This window comes from Panthera onca, chromosome B3 (genome assembly GCF_046562875.1).
Source record: "Panthera onca isolate mPanOnc1 chromosome B3, mPanOnc1 haplotype 2, whole genome shotgun sequence".
Lineage (NCBI taxonomy): Eukaryota > Metazoa > Chordata > Mammalia > Carnivora > Felidae > Panthera > Panthera onca.
The window spans coordinates 136,129,429-136,155,766 of NC_138344.1; the positions used below are offsets into that span (position 1 = coordinate 136,129,429).

The 26,338-nt window shown below is 55.4% G+C and overlaps 2 protein-coding genes and 1 long non-coding RNA gene across 5 annotated transcripts in view; 1 reads left to right on the forward strand and 2 right to left on the reverse strand.

The window, feature by feature from the left end:
- The first annotated feature begins 266 nt into the window (after positions 1 to 266).
- OTUB2 (OTU deubiquitinase, ubiquitin aldehyde binding 2) lies at positions 267 to 20,527 on the forward strand. Its single transcript, XM_060620650.3, has 6 exons — positions 267 to 479; positions 11,062 to 11,157; positions 12,517 to 12,635; positions 16,340 to 16,424; positions 17,017 to 17,211; positions 18,179 to 20,527. Exons 1-6 carry the CDS (start codon positions 477 to 479, stop codon positions 18,419 to 18,421), a joined length of 741 nt encoding a protein of 246 aa, XP_060476633.1. The 5' UTR covers positions 267 to 476; the 3' UTR covers positions 18,422 to 20,527.
- On the reverse strand, positions 4,035 to 10,956 carry LOC132670252 (uncharacterized). Its single transcript, XR_013555969.2, has 3 exons — positions 10,381 to 10,956; positions 5,820 to 6,048; positions 4,035 to 5,372 (listed from the first exon to the last, which is right to left on the reverse strand). It is a non-coding gene; the product is annotated as an uncharacterized LOC132670252 (long non-coding RNA).
- Positions 20,528 to 23,018: 2,491 nt separating the features above from the next.
- The window catches only part of DDX24 (DEAD-box helicase 24), a 32,265-nt gene continuing 28,945 nt past the window's right edge, over positions 23,019 to 26,338 (reverse strand). For all 3 annotated transcript variants that reach the window (XM_078447885.2, XM_060620648.3, XM_081795987.1), the window contains exons 8-9: positions 25,271 to 25,400; positions 23,019 to 23,580 (exon numbers count right to left, since the gene is read on the reverse strand). In XM_078447885.2, the coding sequence (XP_078304011.2) occupies positions 23,300 to 23,580; positions 25,271 to 25,400 (411 nt within the window). In that variant the 3' untranslated portion in view covers positions 23,019 to 23,299. The remainder of the gene's footprint in view (positions 23,581 to 25,270; positions 25,401 to 26,338) is intronic.

The following is a 26,338-nucleotide window of genomic DNA, read 5'->3' on the forward strand; positions in this document are numbered from 1 at the left end:
TGGCCTTGTTTAGGGAATTAATGAGAGCCAACTAATCTTTCAGAAGACGTCAATTTGCAGTTTTGGTCAAAAGCCCTTCAGCCTTTACAAACTAAAACCTGTCTTTCTGGGTTGGGCGAACTCCTTTGCTAGTTAAAAGCCTTCGCTGTCTTTAAAAGGGGGCGGTTCCCTGTCAAAGGGGCCTTAAAGCATAGGCGGAAGGCGCGTGAAGTCCCACCCACTTTCTGTGACGTCCTGTGCTCCGACTTCTGATTGCCCGTCTCAGACGTCAATAACGGAGCGTGTGTCTTGCTGGGACACAGTGAAGGTCTAACCTGTGGTTTGCGGAGCGGTCGGGTGTATTCTCCTTTCGCCCCCCCGCCCTCGAGGCCCCCGCCTCGACCTACTGGCGGAGCCCGCCAGTGGTTCCTGCGGCGCCCTCCCGCACCGGATCGCTCCTCGCTGGGGCGGGACCTGTCCCGACGGCTCCGGTCACTATGGTCAGTGATCGTGGCGGGGGCCGGGGGGGGGGGGGGGGGGGGGAGGGGGGGTAGTGGGGGAGGGGAAGCGGGGCGCGGTAGGCAGGCTCGCCGCCCGGGCGCAGGTGCGCTCGCGGGACCGGGGACCAGCGCCAGATTCGGCCCCCAGCGCGGGTCCCGCAGTGTTCGGACCTCTGGGAATAGTGAGTCGGGATGGATGTTGGGGGCCCCCGTCTTTCTTGGAAAGGCCTTGCAGGGCCCGGCAAGGGCCTCGCCGTCCCCCGTGGGTGCCCCGGGAAGGGGACCCAGCCCGGCCTCAAGGGCCCCCAGTCCCCGGCTCTCACGTCCCCGGTGTCCCCGCGGGTGCGGCCTGAGGGCGCAAAGTTGGCGTCCTCCACGGGAGCCAGGAACTGGGAGGCTCCAGGGCTAAGGGTCGCCCCCTTTGTTAAGTAGCCCCTCGGTGGGCAGCTCACGGCCCCCCTCACCCAAGGTCTCTGCCATCGGAGACCTCCCCCTCCAAGCCCCACACGTGACCTAGGTGCTGCCGGAGCAGCGGGTCGCTGGACATCCTCCGCATCCCACGGATCAACAGGTGGTGTTTGCAGTTAGGACCCACATGGAGAGGTTGCCTCAAGGTGTGAGGCACGTGAATCAGGGGTCCAGGCAAAGGAAAGACTGGAGGAACCCCCGATGCAGAGTACTGTTGGAGCAGAAATGGCCCCAGAGGCACTCTGAGCCAGGCCAAACCTGGAACTTGGGTAGGTGGGGAGACTGAGGCCCAGAGAAGGGAGGGGGGCTGGGACTGATTGTCGAAGACCTGCGACTTGAACCCAAGCCTCTGGACTCCCAGTCCAGTGCTCTTTGTGGTTACATTAGTCCACCTTCCCGGTCGCGGGTGGGGGCGGTGAGGGGTCAGGCAGTCTGCAAGGGAGACTAGGTGTGTGATTCCCGGAAACCCCTTCCGTCTTGGGGCCCCTGCTCCAGGGAGCCTGTAGAGCGTAAGGGCTCTTAGGTGGCTTGGGGTCACACAGCCCTGAGTTCAGATGCCACCTCCACCCCTTGGAAAGCCAGGAGGCTTTGACTGGTCTTTCCACCACTCCCCCCACCCCCGCGCCCAGCACTGTTTTGCACATCTGTACAATGGGCTGCCCCGAGGACCCTGCCAGTCGCCGCGTGTGGAGAGCTTGCCCCAGCTAACTAGCTCTGTCTGTTTCTGTGACAAGAGTCCTGGAAGTGGACGTACACAGATGTCTGGTTCTTCTTGGCCTCCTTCCCTCCCTCCCATGTCTGCGCAGGGAAATGGTCACCCCTTCAGGATGCTGCTGGGCCGGGGCACGGGTCAAAGCCTGGTCATGGCCTGGCACATTCTGCGTCTGGCGTGGGCAGCCAGGTCACCTAAGGCGGGGCTGTCCTGACAAACCAGCCTGCTGCTGGGCGTGGTGGAGGGCCTCTGGGGCATCTAGAAGCATCCACTTCCTGCTTCTACCCGGTGCCCAGGGGTTGCCCTGGCCCGCCTGCGCCAGGAAGGGGCCAGATGCTTCTGTATCGCCCACTAGGGAGTGGCAGGGGCTGGGGTAATGATGGGTTTAAAACGCCACCCTGGAGCTGGAGGCTGGCATGCCTTCTGGCCGCCATTGGGAAGCTGAGAGGGCCGGGAGGGTGGGGGCTGGGCCCTGAACTTTTGGGCCTTGTGCTACACGGGGAGGCCCCTGACTCCACTTTCCCCCTGACCGGATTCCCAAGACCGGAAGTAGGAGGGCAATGGGGTCAAAAAGCACCAACCCTTCACCCCGTGATGGGGAGGGCTTGGGTGCCTCGGAGAGGGGTGAAGTGGTTAACGCACCGAATAGGATGCCTGCCTGGGAATCACGGGGTGGGGGAGGGCTGCGCAGGGTCTGTTCTCTTTTGCTTACCCAGCATTTATTGAGCACCTACTGTTAGCCATGCACCGTGCTATGTGGGCTGTGTGGTGGTGATGTTTCCACGTGGTGTGAATGGTGCTGGATGTGTGGGGAGCAGAGGAATGCCCTTGGGAAATAAAGCGTCTTCTTCCCTCTCCCGTTTCAAAGTCACTGGGCTAAGCTTGAGGAAGGGTCCCAGGGCCCCTTAGGAAGGCAGGGGCCCGGATGAAGTCCGGGCCTGGGGCTGCCGCTGGCAGGGGCTGTAGGTAGAGGGGGCTCACTCAAAATGCATTTAACATTTGGTGAATAAATGAGTGAGGGTCCGAGGCGAACAGGGCCCTTCGATGCTTTGTTCTTTTATTTGTCAAATAAGCCCCCGGCAGGCACCCTAGTCAGGCCCCGTGATGGACAGAGGTGAGTCAGATTAGGGGCCTGACCTCTCGTAGGAACTCACTGCCTGTTGGTCAAGACAGAGCTGGACACAAGCAATTCCTGAGCTACTGGTCATGGCCTAAGAGGCCTGACCGAGGGCTTTGGGAGCACGGCAGGAAGCTGGTACACTCAGAGGGTGCAGGGGATATCAGGGAAGGCTTCACAAGGGGGTCTTTTGCATGGGGTTTTGAAGCATATACAGGAGTGTTCAGGAAGGATTTGAGGAAGAGTACATTCCAGGCCTGGTGGGACAGCTTGCTTAAAGGCCTGGAAACTTGGCTAAGAATGGAATATTCTGGGAAAGGTCTGTGTGGATGCAGGGAGCTGAGAGGAGGGAAGAGAGAGGAGTCTAGACATGCAGGTCGAGTCAGAATGTACTGAGAAAGGCTTCACAGGCTATGCTGCGGGATCTGGGTTTTATTCTGCCGGTGGGAGAGGGAGCGAGAACCGTAGCGTATTTCTGACAAGGAAAAAGGTGGTTGACTTGGATGACGTCTCTGTCCATGCAAAGGATACGGGGTTGGAGGAAGCCAGGCCGGATGAGACCACCTGGGAGAATAAGGTCAGTGAGGCCGATGTTGTAGGACCCGGGAGGTGGTCAGCGGAGGGTTGAGTCTCTTCCGAAGTGAGGGAAGCCCCTGGAGGGAATTGAGGGAGGGAAGCTGTGCCCTCGGCCGGATTTCATGTTAAGCGGCCTGTGCTGGCTGCTGTGGAGGATGGTGGGAAAGGGGGGCCGGAGCAGAAGCTAGGAGGTCAACGGGGCGGAGAGTGGCAGCTCGGACGGGACCCAGAAGCAGAGCCGACGGGGGTCCTGGGTTTGGCGTGAGCTCTGGCCGGATGGAGGGGCCTTTTGGGGAGCTGGAGCCCCCTGGCGGGGAGGCAGGTGTGGAGCGAGAGAACTCTTAGGGCTCGGTCATCGGGGGATGCCGGCCAAACATCCTGGTGGCTGGTGGCCGTTTGAAGCCGGAGCTTCAGGGAGAGGTCAGGGCCAGAGATGAAGATCTGAGGGTCCTTTACGCGATGTTGTATGAGGGCCAGTGTCAAATGAGGGGTGGCTGGGGTCTGAGTTCGGGGTCTCCGCGAGGTGAGCCAACAGCTGTGAGCCAAGAAGGGCGGGAGCCCGGATGCAGGGCCTTCCCCGTTTCCTTAGCTGAACAGCCGAGAAGGGGCATGCGGGTGCTGGGCTGAGCAGCAGCCCCCTGAAGATGTCCACACCAAATCTCCAGAACCTGGGGACGGGCTCCTTCACGTGGCAACAAGGGCATCACAGGTGTGATGAGGTTACGGGTATTGAGATGGGCCAGTGCCCTGTATCACCCAGGTGGGTCCAATGATGTAATCACAAGGGTCCTTATAAGGCGGGGGGTGGGTGGGGAGAGTGACGTGAGGGAAGCGGGAGGGCCAGAGTGAGGAGTCGTGACAGTGGAAGGAGGGGATCACGAAGCCAAGAAACGCAGGTAGCTTCTAGAAAGGAGAAAAGGTAAGGAAATGGCTTTTCCCCCAGAGCCTTCAGAAATGCAAGATAATAAATCTGTTTTTTTTTTTTAAGTTTATTTATTTTTGAGACAGAGAGAGACAGAGCATGAACAGGGGAGGGGCAGAGAGAGAGGGAGACACAGAATCGGAAGCAGGCTCCAGGCTCTGAGCCATCAGCCCAGAGCCCGACGCGGGGCTCGAACTCACGGACCGCGAGATCGTGGCCTGAGCTGAAGTCAGACGCCCCTAAATCTTTGTGGTTTCTAAGTCACTGAGGTTGTGCTAGCTTGTCACAGCGGTGACAGGAAACCAGTTCAGGGCACTAGGTCTTTTCTAAATCTTTGGCCTCCAAACATTTTGATCACTCACCTGTTAAAAAATTGATCATTCTGTACGTTCATGTATTATACGTCATACCCTAATGTAGACAGTTCAAAGGGCATTCCTTCCAGCTCCGGCAGCAGTCATGGTGGAGATCCCGGCCCCAGGCAGTCAAGACCAGGCCTGGAGCCCTCGGGGTGCCTCTAGAAGCAACGGGGACCTTCTGGGAGGAGAGGGGGGGTGGGCCAGGTTCTGAGCCCTGTTGGCAGGTGGCCCTGGAGGCTCTGGCCTCTACTGTGAAGGAGCTGGTGGCTTGAGGTCAGGCCACGCGGTGAGTTGGGGCTTCTGGGGTGCTGGGCCTGGTTAACGAGACTGAGTCAGCCCACGGTCAGCCTTGCTGGTGCAGCAGCCGTGGAGGGAGGTCCGGCTGGCTGAGGGCCGGCCTTGGCCGCCGGGGCCCAGGGTCGGCCTGTGAGAGCCCTCCTGGCACCTCAGAGCCTGGGCTAGGGGGTGTCCACAGATGCTCTAAAGGGTACGTTGATGGGGCGGTGGTGATAGAGGCGTGAGCCCGAGGCCTGACAGTTGAGGAGCTGGCGGGATGTGACAAGAGGGCACGTGTCAGGGCCAAGTAGCTTCTGTTCGTGGAGGGTGAGAAGGTGCAGAAAGGCAGCCGGGTCTGTTGAATACTTTTGATGTGCTGGGTGAGCTGCGTCCAAGTCCCTACCTGAGATCACCGCACTGTGGGACCTCAGGCAAATGGCTTGACCTCTCTGTGCCTCCGTTGCTGTTTGTAAAACAGATATTGTGAGGCTTAAATGAGATAATCCACAGCACCTGCCATAGTGAATGCCCAGCAGAGGTGGCTTCATTCATTCCCCAAGCTGTCACTGAGCACCTGCTGGGCACCAGCGGCTGTTCCAAGCACTTGGGGTCCACACACTCGTGAACCAAAGTGACCAAGGACCGTGATCTTTTGGGGTTTTACTCTCCTACTGTTTCGTTTCTCCTGAAAGCCCAGGGAGTCTGGATTCAGACCCTGAGCTGCACCTATTCTAGGAGGAGCCTACTGAGAGCTCATGGGAGGGCAGGGGTCTTGCTTGGGGTCACACGTCATGTCATGAGACGAGCCTTTAGGGCTGGTTGGACAGAGCTGCCAGAGCCCCTCCATTCGGCTCCGCCCCTCCCTGTCCTGCAGCCCATGTCAGCCCATCCCATCATCTCCCCGGGGTACCTGGAGATCCTCGAACAGCGCTGGGCACGTGGGGTCCCCACGGGCAGGGGTGCAGAGCTGTGGGATCAGACCTCCCCATCCCCGCTGGAAGGCATCTTCTCCAGAAGCTTTCAGGGCTTCGAACCAAAGTGGCTGGATGCGTGGATTGGGGTATAGGTGGAGGGCTGGTCTGAGGCTGGTGGAGGCAACTCTTGGGGCTACGTGGCCGGGTTTTCAGTCTATAGAGAGGCTTTGGAGAGAAGACCAGAGGAAAATGGGGAATCTGCCTTTCCCTGAGTTTGGAGGGGGTGTAGACTCGAGGCGGGATCTGCTCACCCGGGTAGGTGATTTAATTTCCACCTGGGTTCTGAGGCTACAGGTGAACACCAGGCTAGGGAGTCCGTGTCCAGGCTCCCAGTGTGGACTCGGACCTGGTCTGAATGCCAAACTCACATGCTAGCGGGGCTGGTTCCCAGGGCTGCTGGGTAAGAGCCAGTGATGGGAGAAATGTCCTTTTCTCCCTTTGAAATATATGCCTCGACTTAACCTGCTACACGCCATTTCCGAACAGAGTTGCCAACCGCCTGACTTATTTACCATCTATTTGCAAACCAGCAGTTAAGGGCTAAAACCGTAGCAGGGGGCCTGATTAGGTCTGACGGGACATTGTCAGGCGTGGCCTGTCCTTTTTTCTGTAACATCCTGGAAGTTTTCAGCCACGATTAAAATAAAATAAAAAAAAAAAAGCATCAATGAGAGTTAGCCAGTGTCAAACCCAGAGCATTCTACCTGATTTATGGGCCAGTAAATTGAGGCTGTGCCTGGGTTCTCCCTGGAGTTTGAGACTAGTTTTTCCCCAGAGCTGTGACCAGGGCCATGCTGGTGGGGAGGTGACTTCAGCTGACTTGGGCCTTCTGGATGCCTGCCAGGCTGGGACTTGAAGGCTCCAAGGTAGAAACCCTCTTGCCCACCCCTCCCCCGCCCCGTAGCCCAATAAATACACCTGTGGCCACTAGGGGGCGCTGGAGCTAACCCGAGGCTACATCACCCCTGGTAGAAAGAGGAAGACCACTGGGCAACCATTTGTCAGGAGGGCTAAATCTTAAATAGCACTGAGTGAAGAAAAATAAAAAGGCCACGATATCTGTAGAATAATATGTATACACGTTTAAAACACATGCAAACATAAAATAATGTAAAAACAGGAAGGAAGACAAAACAGACCCTTAAATACAGAAAACAAACAGGGTTGCTGGAGGGGTAGGGGGGGGATGGGCTAAATGGGGAAGGGGCACTAAGGAGGACACTTGTCGGGATGAGCACTGAGTGTTATACATTGGGGATGAATCACTAGATCTACTCTTGAAATCGTCGCACTATAGCTAACTAACTTGGATGTAAATTAAAAAATAAAACAAAATAAAACGCATGCAAACAGAAAACAACTCCATGGTTTGAAGAAAACGAATACATTCCACTTACATGAGGTCCCTAGGATGGGCAAATTCAGAGACCAAGAACAGAATGGTGGGTGCAGGGACTGGGATGGGGGCGTGGGGTGCAGGGAATGAGGAGTTGGTGTTTAATGGGTAGAGTTTCAGGTGGGGATAGAGAGAAGGTTCTGGAAAGGGATGGTGGAGATGGTCGCACAACAGCGTGAACATACTTAATGCCACCAACTGTACACTTAAAAGTGGCTATGGGGGTATATTTTATGTTGGGTATATTTTACTGCCATAAAAAGACGGGTACCTATTGACCAACATACCACAGGGACCACCCATAGAAGATGGGGCTTGGCAACGGGAATGAAGGGGAAGCCAGTGTTGACCGCGGGTCTCTCTAACCCCAAGTGTGATGAGCTTGGCTCTCAGTGCCGAGAGCAACCCCCCCCCCCAAAGTGCTATTTGACAGTTTCCCTTTAAATTAAGTAGCTTACGTAAATTTGCCCCAAATGCCAACTTTATTATTTTTTTTAAATGTTTATCTTTGAGGGAAAGGGAGAATCCCGATCAGGCTCCCCACGGTCAGTGCAGAGCCCAGTGTGGTGCTTGATCCCACGAACCGTGACATCATGACCTGAGCTAAAATCCAAAGTCAGACACTTAACTGACTGAGCCACCCAGAACCGGACTTTTGTTAGTGAGGTGGTTAATGGGACTCGGGAGTAAAATAAGACTGTGGGCGAGAGGGTGCTGCAGAGTCGGGGCACCTGCTGTGTTTAAACATACCTGGGTGCCACCTTACTTTTCCCCCCAGGCAGCAAAGGTGGACTTCCTATTCTGAAACTTACGGGGTCCCGTGGGTATTTGTTCCATTAGCGCACAGTAGGAGCGCAAAATCAACTGCTCGCCAGCAACTGTTGTCATGTCAGTAACAGAAATCTTCCGTGATTTAGAATAGATCAAATCACGTCAACTTTTAAAGATACGCCAAGGAAGTTAACAAAGCTGGCTTGTTTCTTAAGTAAGCTCTGTGCCCAACGTAGGACTTGAATTCATGACCCAGACATCAAGAGTCACAGCTCTATGGACTGGGCCAGCCAGGTGCCCCCAAAGCTGGCTTGTGTTACAACTAAAAAGGATTACAAATAAAAATGGAATACTTGGGGGCATCTGCCTGGCTCAGCTGGCAGAGTTGTGATTCTTGATCTCCAGGTCGTGAGCTCGAGCCCCACACTGGGCATCCAGCTTACTTAAAAAGAAAAAGAAAATGGAACACATTTAGGCTCCCTGCTCGCTGGTCAAAAGAGGCTAGTAGAGCATTAAAGGCATTAAAGGTATACTAGAAGCCAACTTTCTCCTTGGCGTGATTAGGTTGGAAGGGAATTGAATAGAGAATAACTTTCCCTCCAGATGCCTCAATGTCTTTTAACCCTATGTGCGGACAACACCTGTAAACCGTCTCTTGTTCCCCCCGTGACGAGTGTCCTCGGCTTGGGGGATACTGCTAGACCGTGAGCTGGTAGAGAGCTATGCTGTCTGCCCAGCTGGGGCCACAGTCTAGCAGCCTTGATCCCTCAGGAGCTCTGTCTGCCCAGCAGTTTTGGCTTGGTAGAGCTTCCATGGGTCTCGGTCAGATCTGCATTAAATCCCTTCCTGGCACGAGGGACCTGACCTTGTCAGTAGAGCGGGTAGGGTAATTGTTCTCGGGGGTTAAATGTGCTAACGGGGATATGTAAGGCTCTGTCCCAGACCATGGCACGTAGTGGGTATACGATCATGGCGCCTCTCCTTTCCTACATCTTGGGCTTAGCATAGCAGCAGAACATCAAACCATTCTCTGTGTATTGGCTTTCAGCCTTACGGCCACAGGATGGCTGCTGTAATACGGACATTGCATCTGCACTGAAGGCAGGAAGGAAGAGGAAGGGGTAGGACCTGTGAGCTTGGTTCCTTTTATCTAAAACTGAAAGTCATTTTCTACCACTCTGCCTGGAGTAAAACAGGAACCCTGTTAAGTAGGGAGGAAATGGGTGGTGACCGATGGAAAAGCAACCCCGCAGCATCTGCCCCCAAATGGTTATTGGACTTCCGATGGTTTCCCTGCCCCTGTCATGTCAGAGCCGACGTGAGGAAGGAGCCCGAAGCTAAGTTAATTTTGCAAAGAAGGATGGATATGGAATGGAAGCTTCCAGAAGGAAAACTCAGAATCTCTTCCTCCCACCCCCACCCAGGCATTTGCAGGGCCTGTTCCCTCCTTTAGAAACCCTTTTTCTCCTGTTCTTCTTGGGACAACACAATCCTCCTTCTCCACTCTTAGGTTTTTCTCCGGTTGGCCTGACTCCCCCCCCCCCCCCAAATCCAGGAGAAGGCATGTTTGGGGTCACCAGAAAGGGAGAGAAGGAATATAGTGTGAGCTCAAGGGAGAGCCCAAGCCGGACTTGGATGGGGTGGGGCAGCCAGGGAGATTTCATGGAGGAGGTGGCTTTTATTCGTTTAACAAACCTCTCATCCCCTGCCCTGTTCCAGGCCCTGTGAGGGGCCCTGGGGAATCAGGTAGATGTTCTACACCAAGGGAGGCCTATGTGGCTTCGGAGACCTGGATGGCAGGGAGCATCCGGGCCCCGAGAAATGTCCCGAACCAGCCAAAGCGCTCCTCTGTCCTGGCTGCTGGGTACAGGAATCAGAGCCAAAGAAGCTCACTGTGAGACAGAAGCTTGAGTCCGTCCAGTGTGGAGACGGGTAGCCCTGCGAGTCCCTTCCACCTCATCGTATGATCTCGTGACCCAGCTTCCTGCTTCCGGTGGTGATCTTTGGAGAAATCTAATCATCAGAAACCCAGCCGCCTTTCCAGGTGGAAAGGGGCTTGTGACCTCAAGGCTCCTCTGTGAGCCCTGTGGTGCGGAGCTGAGGTCACTGTCGAGTCCATGGGGAGGCAGAGAGGCTGCCCGGGAAAGGGCCACGCGGTTGGAGGCGTAAAGTCAAAGTGGTGACGACTCTGTCGAAAATGACGGCAGCAAATTGATGGGAAACTGGATTTCCATTCCCAGAAATCCCCAGTAACCCCAACCTTTCACCTGCGTGCTGTGGCGTAACTTGTCTCCTTGGGTTGTTTGAGTGCAGGTACCGGGGCCGCTTACCTTAAATTCAACAACACATGGCTTTAACACCAGTTCCTCTTCCGTTATTTTCGTGCTGAGATCAGAGCCGTTCCGGGGGTGGGCTGGAGGCAGGGGTGCGTCTCCCACTTGTCTGGGCAGGAACAGCATGAGGCAGGGAGGAGGCTGGCAGGGAGTTGGCTATTGAAACGGAGAGGTCTCCTGCCCTTACCGCTCCCTGCAGATTTCTTCCCGGCAGAGCCCCGCCTCTGGGTTGGAGCGGACCGACTCCTTCCGAGCTGCAGTGTGGACTGTGACCGGTAGGTGGCGCCTCTGCCGGAGGTTCTCACTTGTTTCTGGCTTGTCGCACAGCGCTCGGGGCGAGCTGGACGGTCAGGAATTGTTGGCAAACAAAAGAACGAATGAATGAGGCAGGAAGGACAGGAGACGAGGGGACACCTCATGCTCCAGCATGAAGGCTTACTACGTTTGAGGGGTGATGCTCTAACATGAACCCAGCCGGAAGTTATTGGATGGGGCGGACCCCGACTAGCCTTGTCCAGGGAACAGGGCATCCAGGATGCTGGGAGCGTCCTCACGCGTGCCTTTTGTGGGAAGGTAACGTTCACTAGGTCACGTGACTAGCAGTTCGGAGGCTTCCTCCTTGGTGGAAGTCCATCGGTTGCTTTGAAATGGTCACAGCTTTGCTGCTTTTTCTTTCAGAGTGAAACATCTTTCGACCTAATATCAGAAAAATGTGACATTCTGTCAATTCTTCGGGATCATCCTGAAAACAGGATTTACCAGAGGAAAATCCAGGTGAGGCAGAGGTTCAGGAGGAGAGGATCTTGGATCAAAGGGGCTGGAGCTGGGACCAGAGGTGAAGGTACCACTTTGAAGGCAGAAAGGCTGAGCACTGGGGCTGGGCTCCAGGCAAATTAAAGGGCTCCCAGAATATTTCGATGTTGGGCATTTGCCTTAATGAGAAATCTTTTAGTTGCCAAAACAAACACCCAAAGAAACATAGACCGTGATTTATTTTAAAGCTAGGTGCTGTCCTAAGTGCTTTACGTACTCACCGAGACCTCGTTACGATATTGCAGGGTCAGTACTTGTGGCATCCACGTTTGACGGCTGAGGAAACCGAGGCCCAGAGATGAGATGACAGGTCCACAGTCCCGCAGCTAGTGCGTGGACGAGCTGCGTTCGGACCAGGCAGCCTGGTCTCTCTCGCCAGCTGCATCCATAACCACGGCGTTAGGCCATCTCTCGGCGGGGAAGGGCCACTCCAGCTGGGCTACGCAAATGGGGAGTTTGCTGGAAGGATGCAGGGACAGCTCACAGAACCAGGGCAGTAGGGGGAGCCTGGGCGCCGTCCATCTCTGGGGGGCGGCAGAACTCTGCTTCTGTCCTGCAGCTGTGGGGAGCACCCCCGGGGGCGGGGGCTGGGTGGCACAGACCCATGGGCCCTGGCGCCCACTCAGGAGAGGAGGTGGGGTTCCCCACGGAGCATGGTCTTCCTGCTGGCCTGCCTGGGATGGGCCCCGTCAGCTCCAAGCCTCCTCGTCGCTGTGGTGGGAGCAGGGACTCCCCGGGGCCGTGAAGTCCGTGCCCTGCTGTCAGAACCCCGACTATAGCCCCACGAGGCAGCAAGGGGGACTCCGGGCCATTTCATGGGCAGTCAGGAGCAGAGCCGGAGGTGGGTGGCGTGGGGAGGCCGCAGCTTTTGAGAAACGTTGGAAGGACTGGGCGGACGGTTGGTTCTGTCTGCGGAGGCCTTTTCTACCGGCTCTGCAGACTCCTGGCCCTCCAGTCACACCCCACCCAAGGCCTCCGCTCACCCGTGCCGCCCCCGCCACGCACACCACTTCTCCTCCAGGAAGCCTTCCCAGACTTCCGAAGTCTGGTGTAGATGCCACTTCTCTGAGACGCCCCCGTGCTTCCCCTGTTCTGTCCGTCCGTCTGTCTCTTGCAGACTGTAGGCTGCCTGAAGGCGGGCCAAGACTCCCGCCACAAGGACGTGCTCAGCATCGTTTAACCTCTGTGATGAAGCCGGGAGACCGGGAAGGGGCGGCCGGTCTGAGAGCACCAGGGGACACGGGGGCCTGGGTCCCCACAGGACATGACGCGAGGGTCAGCGGTGTTGCGGATGTCCCCATTTCCTTCTCTGCCCCACAGGAACTCAGCAAGAGGTTCACTGAGATCCGCAAGACCAAGGGGGACGGCAACTGCTTCTACCGGGCCTTGGGCTATTCCTACCTGGAGTCTCTGCTGGGGAAGAGCAGGGACGTCCTCAGGTGAGTGGCCTCGAGGGAGCGCTGGGCCCCGAACCCCACCCCACCCCCACCGGGCGGCTTTCGGGGGCACAGCCCGCCTCACCCGGGAGTGGGCAGCCGTGGCGGAGGTGGGGGCAGCCCGAATGCCGGGGGTGGAACCAGTGAGCTCACGGGTACCGCCAGCCCTCTGGCCCGAGTCCGCCTGGGTGGGTCGCGCCGGCTGCCTTCCTGAAGATTCCAGGAGAAAGCGAAGGAGCTCTGCCCGTTTGGCCGCCCGTTTCTGGGTGCGCGTAACCAGGCGTCTAGCTCGTCGGGCCTGGTTCTTGACGGGCTGCCGAGGAAGGCCCCTGTCCAGCAGCTGCCCCCAGAGCGACCCTCTAGGCCTTTGTCTGGGCTTCAGTCAGGGCTTTTCTAGCGTCACCATTTGTTCAACCCGCCTGGATCCTGTCGGGTGTGGTTCTGATCCAGTCTGGGGCAGGGCCCGCGGTTCTGTTTCTCTTGAGCTCCCGGAGGCACCGCCGCTGCTGGGTCTCAGACCACACTTTGAGCAGCAAGGAGCTAAGAGACCTGCTTCTTGACCTTGGAGCTCTCACTGCCCTGAGAGTCTGATGGCCACTCTGCGACGCATACGGGACCAGAGCAGACACAGGTCACAGAGCACCTGGGTTGGATCCGTGGACCCTGGTGCCAGACCCACTTTGCCGTCTCCCCGCAGCCCTGAGGGTTGAGACAGTACAGTACAGGGGTTTCCCCCGCCACCCGTGTCCCCCAGAGTTGTGCCATGCCGAGGCCCGGGGCCCTGAGGCCAGACCTCACTCTCTTGCTTACTTGCTGTGTGACTTTGGGTGAGTTACCCCGTCTCTCTGAGCCTCCGTTTCCACCATCTGTGGAAGGTGGATAATTTTGCACACTTAGGGTGTTGTTGGGAGGACCCAGCACGGTGATGCTGGCAAAGCCCGGCCCTTATGTGTCTGTACCAGCCCGGCATGCTGTTTACCTTCACCCTACACTCCTTCCAGGGCACCCTCTTCCCTCCCTGCAGTCATCACCCAGCAGGGCATCACAGAGACCCTGTTGCAGGCCCTGGGGATGCAGCAGAGAAGAGACAAAATTCCCTGCCTGTGGAGCAGGCAGGCCAGCAGAAAAGAGAACATGTGAGGTGCCGGGTGCTGCTCAGTGTCGTAGGAAAAAAACTAGGCGGGGAAGGCGGCCCGGTTGTCTGGGGCTGGGGGGTTGCAGTTTTAAGTAGGGGTTGGAGGTGAGGGGTGGGGGGGCTCGTGGGCCTCTATAGAGACCTTGAGTCTCAGCTTGAATGAGATGGAGCCGCTGAGGGTTTGAGCAGAGGCTCGCCTGGCCTGCTACCCGCAGGACAGACTGGGAGGCTGCAGCAAGGAGCGTGCTCAGGGAGAGGAGAGGACGCTGGCTTCGTGAGCAGGTGGAAGGAATTGGTCGGGTTCCAGATTCCCGTGGGGGTGGCTGGTGGCTGTGGTGCCGGAGCTGAGGGGAGCCCAGGAGGGCTGCCGGGTGTTCGGCCTGAGCGTTCCCAGGATGGGAAAGCCGCTTGCCGCAAAGGGGACGAAGGAAGATGGGGAGCTCTGTTCTGGTGATGCAGGGTCCAAAATATCTGTGAGCCTTCCAGCGGGGGTATCCAGGGGGCAGTAGTATGTACGAGGTTCGTGTTACCCCGTTTTACAGCCGAGTACACGGAGCCTCAGGAAGGTTACAAGACTTGCCCAAGGTCACACGAAAGCTGCCTTACAGCCTAGAGAGCCCGTGTTCCACGTCCCAACGCTGTCCTCCTTGCCACATTCACCTCAAGGGGTGGGAGCCCCGGCTGGGGTGTCTGCCCACTTGGCTGGGCCCGTGTGCCGCTCCTCAGTGCTTGGTACGGGGGGTGGGGGGTGTTCAGCAGTCAAGGTGAAGAATGAATGTGGGAAGGCGGCCGAGGTTCAGGGAACCCAGGGAGGGAAGGGGGCCCAAAGCCTAAGAGCAACTGCCAGCAGGGTGTTCCCCACGCCTGCCCTGGCCACAGCAGGCCTTCACCTCCTGGTCTAGATGTCCCCGCTCCACACACACACCATCCCTCTCTCCTCACCACCCCCTCTCCCAAAATGAGGCACCTAAACCACCTCCTCATACCATTAGTCCCTCATGACACCCCCCGACCCGGGTCCCCCATGTCCCGCTAGAGTCTGGCCTCCCTTCTCAGGGCTGCAGTTTGGCCGGTGCCAGCCGGTTCCCCAGAGCCTCCCCCCACTCCTTGTGTGGGCCACTACCCTCCCTCCAGCCCAGTGACCTGTCACTCATCATCTCCGCTGCTAAACTGTGTCTGGGGGGCGTGGCAGCTGCTGGGCTCCTCACCACACCCCCACGAGTACCAGCACTGGTCTCAGAAGGGGGCTGTGCCATTGGGGGCCCACGGTGGGAGCAGAGAGGGGGATCAAGGGCCTTTGGACGGGTCTGAAGGATTGTCAGTGCCGGCAAAGGTTTAACGGCCGCAGGGCACGAAGGCCCATTTTGTGGTATAAATACTCCTGTTGTGACTAGTTTTCAAGCTACTGTCATGGGGTCGGTCGATGGGGGGGGGGGGAAGAAACACAAGCTACAGCATATGTCGTGCAGTCCATGACAGACGTTGTACCTCAAAAGCAGAGATAGTTAGGAAACTGAGTTTGGATATTTATCTGTGTGTCTCAGTAGAATTCATTTTATCGTTAAGTTTACATACCTTGATTTTTTTTTTTTCTTTGAGAGAGGGCACAAGTGAGCGAGGGGCAGAGAGAGACAGAAGCGGGGCTCGAGCCCAACTGGAACTCCTGAACTGTGAGATCATGACCTGAGCCAAAGTCAAATGCTTAATGACTAAGCCACCCAGGCAACCCCTACATACCTTGATTTATTTTTTTAAAGTATACTCAAATTAGAGAGAGACTATGGGGCAGAGAAAGAGAATCCAAAGCAGGCTCTAAGCTCTGAGTTGTCTGCACAGAGCCTGATGCAGGGCTTCAACTCATGGACCACAAGATCATGACCTGAGCCGAAGTCGGCCACCCAAGTGACTAAGCCACCCAGGTGCCCCACCTTGATTTTTAAATAACGGCTGTTTAATAACTGGCTGCCAAATCTTGGAAATTGAACAGTTAGCTATTGTGAGTAGGTACAGGCCACTGGCTGAGGGGACCGGTGCTACGGAGTGAAATGCGAATGGGAGTGGCTGGGGAGGGTGGGGGGAGGGAGGCTGAAAAGTGAAGAGGGAGGAGAGGTTGGGGAGCTAGGCAGGGCCCACCCCGCCAGACATTTGTGCTGAGGAGCCGTGTCCTGAGGGAGAGGGCTGTGCTAGGTGACTCCAGAGGTCCCTGTGAGGGGACCAGGAGCACAGGAAGGCTGGGAGTGGCCCAGGCCGCAGATGGTAAGGATACGGCGGGAACCATGGGGACGGGAAGGAGGGACAGAGTTCAACGTGACTGGGAGTGGACGGTGATGACCCCAATCTCCTATTCTGTGAAATGGGTGTAACACCCCCTTTCCTGGGATCGTACACACTGGGGAGGACAGCAAAGTCCGTGCGGGATCCACAGGGAGGTGCTGTGAAAGGTGGGCATTCAGCTATTAGTGACACGCGCCTCCTCGGGTGTGTGAGGGGCAGCGGGTGAGAGCGGGAGGCACTGACCAGCACAGCTGTGCTCCAGAAGCGTTCCGCGTGAGCCCCAACCCACCCCCTTCAGGTTCAAAGAGCGCGTCCTGCAGACCCCAAGTGACCTTCTGGCTGCCGGTTTTGAAGAGCACAAGTTCCGAAACTTCTTTAATGCTGTGAGTCAACCTGGGCAGGACGGCTGAGGGACCAGGTTCTCCCACACTGGCCGAGCAGACAGCCGCCGGCATTGGCCGGAGCCCGTCACGGCCCACGGCTCTGTGGCTCTGCCCGTCCGGCTCCTCCCAGCTGGGGAGGGACCGGCACTTGCTTCCTGCTTGTGGGGATGTGGGGGGGACGGGGCCCTGCCCTCCTGGAGAGGAGGTACCTCCTTTGGGAGGTAGCTCCCAAGCTGGAAACTTCCCCCAGCCTCCTTCACGCACTCCCTCTCCACCCTACTCCCCTGACCCCCTCGTGAAGGGGGCGAGGGGGCGGGGTTGGAGGATTCAGTTCTGAATCTGTAAATAAGAACCCCAACCACCACAGTGATGGAAGGAGACCCCAACTGCTGTTCCCCAGACATGGCTCTGGGCTGAGGCGCTCATGGCAGAGTACCCTTCTTACTTTGGTCCCAGATGGATTTAGTTTGGTACCTCAACTTGAGGATTTAAGAACAGAAATCCACACGGAGGGGAGGATCCTGGGGACAGGGCCCCTCGGAGGAGGGCGGGGCTTGCCCGGGCCTCCCGTGACTGATAGCCCGTGGCGCAGTTTTACAGCGTGGTGGAACTCGTAGAGAAGGACGGCTCGGTGTCCAGCCTGCTGAAGGTGTTCAATGACCAGAGCACCTCTGACCGAATCGTGCAGTTTTTGCGCCTGCTCACCTCGGCCTTCATCAAGAACCGCGCAGACTTCTTCCGACACTTCATCGATGAGGAGACGGACATCGAGGACTTCTGCACTCACGTAGGTGCTCAGGGTCTCAGGCTTTGGGGACTCAGTCCCCAGGCCCGGGCTCTGCTGTGCAACACCCACCTCCTGGGATTGTACACACTGGGGAGGACAGACAAGTCCGCGTGTGGGCTGCAGGGAAGTGCTGGGCAAGGCCCTCTGCCCTCAAGAGACTTGAGCACCAGCATCCCTAGGCAGGGGACCTGAAGTCACGGCTGCATTTGTAACTGCAGAACAAGACGAGCAAGCCAGAAACAGACCCTACCTGAGCTGCCTGAACTGTGGGGCTCTGGGCCAGTACTGTCCCTGCCTGGGCCTCAGGTTCTCCATCTGAGAAGTGAGGGCCTCGGATTGGACCGTTTACAGAACCGCGGAGTAGCAGCCCCAGAGTCACATTTGTCCTAAGATGTGTTTGGCCTACGACGCATTTATCTGAAAGCGTAGCCAACATTTAAACGTTGGGCAGTTTTCAGGACGAAGGGGAGTCCTCTCCAAGATCCGGCTCTCGGGGCCTTGTTCTTGCGTGGCAACAATCAGCGGGAGCCGAGGGGCAGGCACCTGCCCTAGTCATGGGGGACCCACTCGCCAGCCTGCCACCATCTCTGCCTCTCTCTGTTGCCTCTTCAGCATCTGGACTCACTCGCCTGGCCTCTGTTAAATCCCTTCACGCCAGTCCTCTTCTGCTCTGACGTTCTTTGGTTCTGTGCATTAACAAGCCAAGCTTAAATGTTCCTGTGGCCCCTTCCCGATTCCTCAAGGTAGTATAGGCTGCTCTTCCCACACACACCTAGACCCCAGAATCCAGATCTAGATTCAGGCCTCGCAGTCCTAGCAGATTCCTGGCTGTTACCTCCTCCCTGATGAGTTGTCGTTAAGATGACCTCCCAGCACAGACGCTGTGACCCGGGGCCACCAAAGCCAGGGCCGGGTTTCTCCCTTGTCCTCCCTCCTAAACTGGGTTTTTGCGTCTTGGCTTTTGCAGGAAGTGGAGCCCATGGCCATGGAGTGTGACCACATCCAGATCACAGCCCTGTCTCAGGCACTGAACATCGCCCTACAGGTGGAGTATGTAGACGAGATGGACACGGCCCTGAACCACCACGTGTTCCCCGAGGCTGCCACCCCTTCCGTTTACCTGCTCTATAAAACATCCCACTACAACATCCTGTATGCAGCCGATAAATGTGAATTACTTTTGGGACACGCAGTGGAGCCTGCCACCTAACGGGACCACATTCCAAATGGAACATTCTGACTTTGCAGTTTTTTAAAGCAACTTAGACTACGGTTAGAAAACGTACAGCCTTTTGGGCCGAGTGGCCGGCAATGTGGCCCACCCGTCACGGACTGTGGTAACTTGGTGATATTCTTAGTATTTGTTTTCATGGAGGATCAAATGCTTTCTAACTCAGGGCTACGAAGCCAGAATCCCTGGCTCTGCTCTCAGGTCCCTGAGACCCTGGGGAGGTCGCCTCCCCTCTCTGGGCCTGTTTCTTCATCTGGACAAGGATGCTGCCAGTGCTGACATTCTGTTGTGTAAAAAGAGGGTCCTCTGGTGTCCTTTTCACCAGGGGTAGTACCTCTCTGTTGGGAGGAAAAGCTCAAGATCGGCCGTCCTCGGTGACTTACCAGTTCCACAAGAAAGAATCCAGTCCAGTCAGCTGTTGGACTGGACTGTGGTGGATGGCGGACTGAAGCACTGGCCAGGTGAGGCCAACCTGAACGTAAGGACTTCAGCATGGTTCCAGCCATTCACGATGGGCCTGTTCCCTCCCCCTAACTTGAGGGGAAAAAAAGACTTTATGCCAAAGTCTAGAAAGGGGCCTTCAGCATGAAGCTCAAGTTGCTGTGGCCCCTCTACTTCTCTCAGGTCCAGGACTGCCTGCCCCTGGGCAGGCCCTTCAGGATTCAGCAGCCAGCCCCACCTTAGCACAGGCTCAAGGAACACTGGGGTCTGAGACCAGGAAGTGGTCTCACCATCCCCATCACAGCCTGCAAGTAGAACCCAGATAATCCTCCAGGTGGAGACCCCACACGCAGCCATAGACTCCAGCTGGGCAGGGCAGACGAGTTTTGCAAGGCTGGCTGTGGCTTTTCTTTTTCCCCCTTCTTGGTTTGTGGGCTGGCGGGAAATCAGGTGGGAAAGAATGGAGACAAGACAAGGAAATGGGGAGTAGGGGAGATTTCTGTTGTGGAAACTGCCTGGAAGCCTAGAGCCCTGGCTGGCAGTTGCCTCCTTCATCCGCCTGGACCTGCCCCTTAACATCTCGTCACCTTGCTGCCCCAGGACCTCAAAGAGCCCTGGTTGATTTGGGGTACAGGTGGCGAGCTCTTACAGGGGGTACTTCCCTGACCTAAGGACTTTGCTCACAGGTTCCATTCTGCAGGGATTCAGGAGAATCCACTGGTGCTACAGTGCATGTCTGCTGCCAGCCAGACCGTGCACAGGAACTAGGCAGCAGACTGCTCCGAGGTGGGGGAACACTGACTTCTGCCTTTGTGAAGACAGATGTTAGGGTGCTTTAATTCCAGGCAGGGACCCTGGTTCCCCTGCAGCCCTTAGCTCGAGTTTAAACCCAAGGGCTCACGCTCAGTGATTATGTCACCTTTCCACAGGAATGTAAACCTGACCTTGATCTCTGAATCGGTTATGTGCCACCCTGCCAGGGTCTATGACCAATACACTGGAAGAAGGGGGATGGGAAGGAGGCCATTACAGGACTTGTGACTATCAGGATCACCATATTCAAACTGAAGGGTATGAATACACTACCGAGCTGAATGGCCCTGCTCCGAGGGGCTGCGAGATGGCCCGGGCCTCCAGCTGGGCTCTCGGGCACAGCATTAGTAGCACTGGCTGCCACTTCTCAGGATGTGTGGTGTCTTCACAAGAGCAGATTTCTCTTTGGCAGACCGGCTGGAGAAATTCCCTCTCAGACTTCCTATTCTGTGCTTCCAGGTCTGAGAGTCCGCCAGCGCTCCTACGGGACCCTCTTCCCAGGAGAGATCCTACTAGTTTAGAATCAGAACGTTAGAGAAAGGCAAATGATGCTCATGCTCTTACTCTGCACTCTCCCCTTTTTTCCCAAAACCACTGGCCCAATCCAAGCCATGGCTTTCTTCCTTCATGTCTGCACTCAGATCTTCTATGAAGGCAAAGCACCAGTGGAGAAAGGAAGTTGCAGAATTCAGTAACTTGTTAAGATCCAATCATTCATGGAAATCATTTGGCCTGTCTGCAGCAGCCAGTCATGCTGGCATGACTTTTCTGGATAATTCTCCACCCCACCTCACAAAGCCATCTCTTTCCAAACCAAAATCAGGCAGGGAAGTTGCTTTGAGAGGCTGTCCTTGCAACTGCACATTTATTACTTTCTTTCCAAAGGGAACTTTATAAATGGGAATGTTTAACAACAAAAAGAACAAACTGTCCTTGCTTTTAACTAGGTTCCTATTTTAAGCACAGAGGGGCTCTGTACCCAGACTGCCTGGGTTCAAATCCCACCTTTTCACTTACGAGCTATTTGACCTTGGCCAAGTACTTCACCTCTCTGAGCCCCAATTCTCACACTGGTGAAACAAACAATACCTACACATCACAGGATCACTGGTTAAAGTGGAACAAGACTGTGAGGAGAGCTTTGAGACCTGACACAGTGCTCCACAAGTAGGGGAGCAGCAGAACTCTTGCTGCAATGTGGAGAAATGCCACCTTAGGACGGAAACTGGCTTCCCAAAAGGGAAGTGTCCGGAAACAGTAGACAAGGCTAAGAAACATTCTCACCCCGACCAAAGTGGGGGCAGGGGCTGTGACTGAGTAGCTACCCTGGGCGGGGGAGCCCAGGTCCTGTGGGGTATGGGCCAGGCCCGACAGCTTCTCCAGCACTTGGTGGAAACGTTTTCTTAGCATTAAAATGGTTTCCGTGACAACTTTTGTCCTAGTTTCTTAGTATTTGGTACCTGGCATGCACTGAAGATCAGCTCTCCCACAGGGCTTCTGTGTATGAGTAAATCAGCAGGGGAGAGGGGCTCCTCCTCTAGTGGAAGGTCCAGATACTCAGGATGTTCTGCCCTTGAACTGGAGGTGCCAAAGAAACCACAGGACTCCCCAAAGCTTTACCTCAAGTCAGAGAGAACTGCTTGGGGGGCTAACCTTATCTTTAAAAACCTACCCCTTTAGGGGCGCTCAGTCGGTTGGGGGTCCGATTTCAGCTCGGGTCATGGTCTCAGTTCGTGAGATCGAGCCCCGCGTCGGGCTCTGTGCTGACAGCTCGGAGCCTGGAGCCTGCTTCCAATTCTGTGTCTCCCTCTCTCTGCTCCTCCCCTGCTCACACGCTGTCTCTCTCTCTCAAAGATAAAGATTAAAAACAAAAACCTACCCCTTTAACATATTATCCCACCAAAAAATGAAAACAATCTCCTGTTAGGAGACAAGAACAGGATGTCAACAGACATCAGTGGATCTGTTCGTGATCCATTCACGACTCAGGTGCTGCTAAGATTCCTTAAACCTGTTTAAACCTCCCCTGTACTATTCAGATAATGGAGAGTCCCCTGCCTCTTCCAGCAGCTGTCACTGAAGAACTGATCTCTCAGACTAGGACTGTTTTCTACTACAATCTCCTCTCCAGGTCACTGGTGACCCTGGGGAGACATTCCTGGGCAACGCTGCTGTCTGTCCTTTTAAGACTGAAGCAGTTTTCTGAACTTGCCCTGAGCCCATAAGTTACTACTCACAGTTCTAACCCCAGGTCTGCCACCTGGCTGCTCTGCGATCCTGAGCCCGTCTTAACTGCTCAGTATCCACCTTCTCAACTACAAAAAGGTACTGGGACTTGTACGTCAGGACCTTGTCATATTAAATGATAAAACATGAAAGTGCCTACCGGTGTTTAGTACTTGGTCAACACTCAGGGATCCCCGATTTTGAGTTCAGGCCAGGGGTCCCGTTGTAGTTACACGGGGGGGCCGAGAGAACACCGCCGCCATCCCGCCAACCTTGTCAACCGTGAAGCCGAGGAGACACCTGTTTAGAAGCCCAGGCTTAGCTGTGAAGAAATCTATGCTTCTCTGGCAATTGTGGCTATTCACCGAGACTAAGCCAGAGAGAGCTCGGGTGGCACCAAAAGGTCGCTAGTTCCCTCAGCAGGTACCTACACGATGCCCTGACCTAAGCCCCAGGGCTGCAAGGGATCATAAAAACAGCCTATGCTGTCCAGGAGCTTCGCAGAGACAATACAACGTGCCACGTGCTAGGAAGAGGGGGAGCACGGCCACTGTGGGAGCCACAGGACACTATGTCCTCCTGGGGGCTCAGGGACCCAAAGCACACACCGCAGTGCTCAGGGATGGGAAAGGAAAGCAGGCGGAGGGACGAGCTTGTATAAAAGGCTCAGGATAAGGGAAGCGGCACGTGGGACCCACGGGCGACAATCCGTTCAGTCACACGGGAGGGGAGCGAAAAGGCGCGAGAAACCGGCTGGCGCCAGAGCCCGAGTGCCTCGCCGTGCCAGACTCGGCGTGCCGTCACCGGCCTCCCCACAAGCGGCTCCGACGTTAAGGACGCCTGTATTCTCTTGGAACCCGAGAACGGCAGCCTCTTTCGGCCCATCTTGCGGAGTGGCTCAGACAAGGCAAAAGCCGTGAGTGAGCGGTAGAGAGCTGAAGAGCCGCGAGGCGTCTGCTGTGGAGAAAAGCAGCGACGAAGCGAAGGCGAGCTGCTCCATCCGCACCGTCCAGTGGGATGACACACCCCCCACATGCATCTGCAGCCAAAGGATTAGCGTGGCTACGTTCCAGCCAAAAACTCAGGATACCGCGCCGGCTCTGACTACCGTTTTTAATTGAGAAAACCAAGCTGAACGTACAAGAAGCCCGTACACACTGGAATACAGAAACATATAAGCTGCTGCACAGAATTCTTACTCCAAAACAACACGAATGTGCACGAGGTCTCGCCTGCAGTGGGCGCTGGCAAGGAACAGGGAGATTTCTATCCCCGGGGCGGACAGCGGAGTGGAACGCAAAGCGGGCGGGCTTTCCATACAACCAGAGAGCACAGAAACGACGTGCCGTCACCCACAGACTCTGACCTGGAGGGTGGTCAATCTGCACTTGTACTTGGCTGCGGCTGTTCCTGCTGCTGCTCTTTCGGCTGCTGCTGCTGCTGCTGCTTCTTCTTCTTCTGTTTGGCCAGGCAGCTCAAAGCAGACTCACCATCTCTCGGGGCAGACGTGAGCGTGGGCAGCCTGCCAGACTGAGTCGGATACTTGGTTTTCAGGTCATCTTTGAACAACGGCCGGGAGAGTAAATGGCGCAGCTCCTTCTTCAAGACCTTCATCTGCTTTTGTCTCCTACGCTCTTCTTGCTGGTCAGTTTTCCTTCCTTAAAACACAATACAAAACATCGTATTTATTGTGATTTGTAGAAGCATTTTGTTTCCCTTGATGGATACTTGTGACGAAAAACGTTTTAGGGATACATGGGTGGCTCAGTTAGTTATGCATCCAACTTCGGCTCAGGTCATGATCTCACGGTTGGTGGGTTCGAGACCCGCGTCGGGCTCTGTGCTGACGGCTCAGAGCCTGGAGCCTGGTTCGGATTCTGTGTCTCCCTCTCTCTCTGCCCCTCCCCTGCTCATGCTCTCTGTCTCAAAAATAAATAAAACGTTAAAAAAAAATTTTTTTTTTTTTAAGAAAATGTTTTAGAACTCTTGGAGAACCAAGGCTCAAAACTTCTCTATGGAAGCTAGTGTTGGCTAACTTCCAACACCATTTAGGAGGGGGATACTCAGGGCCACCGTTGTCTTCACTCAAAAAAAAAAAAGTCTCTAAGACCAGAATCCTCTCCATTTTACAGTCAAGGTCGCTTGCTGAAGGTCACAGAGCTAGCTAGCTAGCTAGCTAGCTGTCAAACTGAGATTAAAACCCAGGTTTCCTGACTTGAAGACCAATTTTCTTCCTATGACCATTGTGACTCAATAGGTACAAAGCCTCCAGGAGACTGTGAACACCGTCTGCAGCCCAGCTCTCCTGTACCTCACCACCAGCACTGACTGCACCTGTGGAGGCCGGCACAGTCAAGGCCTCCACACCAGCCTGTCCTCGGGAAGGGAAGCCAGGGCCTGACCTGTCAAGAGCCCACGCTTGAGCTAACAGAAGGAACAGCTCCTTGTCACCAAGCCCACTGGTTTGGTTCCCAGCTTCCATATTGAGCAGACAGCTTAAGTCGGCCTCCCAATCTGTTGGCTTTGGCACCGAGAAAGCCAACACCTCAGCTGAGCTGCCCACCTGTGGGATGGAAAGAACACTGGATCTAACTCTGGTGTCATCAGTTCTAGATTTGGTTCTACCACTTCTTAGACTCAAGAGCTTTCCTAGAGCGGGGACCACACAGAGCCATCCCTGGATCCTTAGGCTCTTGCCCACATTCAGAATAGGGGCTCAGGAAAGGCCCAGTAGTAGAGCTGTTTCCCTGTGCAAACTGCTCCTTTTCCGTGAGCCTCTAGTTTCCATATGTAAAAGGACAGTAATTCCTGCTGTTTATGTCCGGAGACCATGAAGGTCAGAGGAGATGATAAACAGTAACAATAATGATCGTAAATACCTTAAAATGTACCAAATACTTTCTATTTGCTGGCACTGTGACAGGCACTTCACACTCATCAACTCAAGCCATCTTTGCAATAACCCCAGGAGGTAGGAACTTTAGGACCTGCATCTTATACATGATGACAGCCTAGGTACAAAAGAGAGGTTAAGGAACTCAACCTGGTCACACAGCCAGTTAAGGGAATGGACCGGCACTGGCTGCCAGGCCACAGAGCCTACCCCTAATGTTGCTATACTCCACTGCCTTTCCACATGAAGGAGGCAGCCGAAGGCTCCAGACAAATAAGACAGAGGGAACAAAGGCCAAGGGCCGTAGGCCCATCTGGGACTAAAGCCTGTTACAAAGAAAGAAAAGGCATCTTGCTCATTTTAAAAGGACCCATGGTTGTGAGGAGGTTCCAACCAGACAAAAGTTGAAGGGAAAATGCCGAATGTATCCTTCAAATCCCACCCGGCCCGCTCACCCTTATACATCTCTTCTTCCAGCTCAATCTCAAGGGCAGCTGCTGCCTGCTCGATCCAAGAGTTGTGCAGACACGCCTGGAAGTTCCGATATTCAGCTTTCTCAATCTGCCGAGCTAAATGTATTCGTTCCTGGGGGAAAGGAGTAGAGAGTGTTCATTTGACAGAAGCTTGAGCCTCTAGGAAGCAAAGGCTCATAGAAGTTGTGGTTTTCAAAAAAGCCCCTGAGATCAGCTCCCATCAAAATGAATCTGTTCTGGTTCCTGACAAAAGCAAAGAGGGCAATCGGCGCACGAGTGCGAACACATGAAATCACAAGAGCCAGCTTTCCAAATGACAAACCTGAACAGCCCCACCTGCTGAAGCTCACCGCAGTTGGACTGCCAATCTCCAGGTGTCCAGAGGGAACTCTTTTCCCCAGACACCACCGATAGCTCCCAAGCTGAGCTGGGACCCTGAAACACCCCAATAGTCCTGAGTTAGGGCCCCACTGTGACTGATCACGAGGTCGACAAAGTCAGAGAACCGCCTTCTCTCTTCCATGTCGTCCTTTGCCAAAAACATTTCAACTCTCCTGCTTGTGGGTGTCGGGGCCAGGCTGCAATGACAGGAAACACGGGACAAATGGAAGAGACCTTGTGGTGCGGGGGAAAGGAGCCACAGGAAGCCAGGGTGGCTCCCGACCTTCCTAACGGGAAATCCTCTGTCATCTCCATTCTTCCAAGCTCACCTCCCACTCTATTTCCCCACACAGCTAACACTCCTTTCGAGCCAGAGGAACCAACAGTCCTTGAAGTGTTCCATGCTTTTGCTCCCTCAATTCCTGGAATTCTGTCTGCTCTTTACCTCTCTACAGGCGAGAAGCTTGGAGGAAACCTCCTCTCCTACCAATATAACCACAATGCCCACCAGTGCCATGGTGTTCCATTTGTACCTAAACTTCAGCACGGGCTCAGCCTGCCTCACGAGCCAGTGGATCTCTATGGAAGAAAACCCACCCCGCTCTGGTACCTGACACACGATGGCCCACAGTTAGCAGCACCTGCTCAGCTGAATGCATACTGAGTTAA

Excerpts from the sequence above, each read along its gene's own strand:
- OTUB2 (XM_060620650.3), top strand. Across the intron at positions 12,636-16,339 it reads AAGAGCAGGGACGTCCTCAG|GTTCAAAGAGCGCGTCCTGC; the intron begins GTGAGTGGCCTC and ends CACCCCCTTCAG. Across the intron at positions 16,425-17,016 it reads TCCGAAACTTCTTTAATGCT|TTTTACAGCGTGGTGGAACT; the intron begins GTGAGTCAACCT and ends CCCGTGGCGCAG.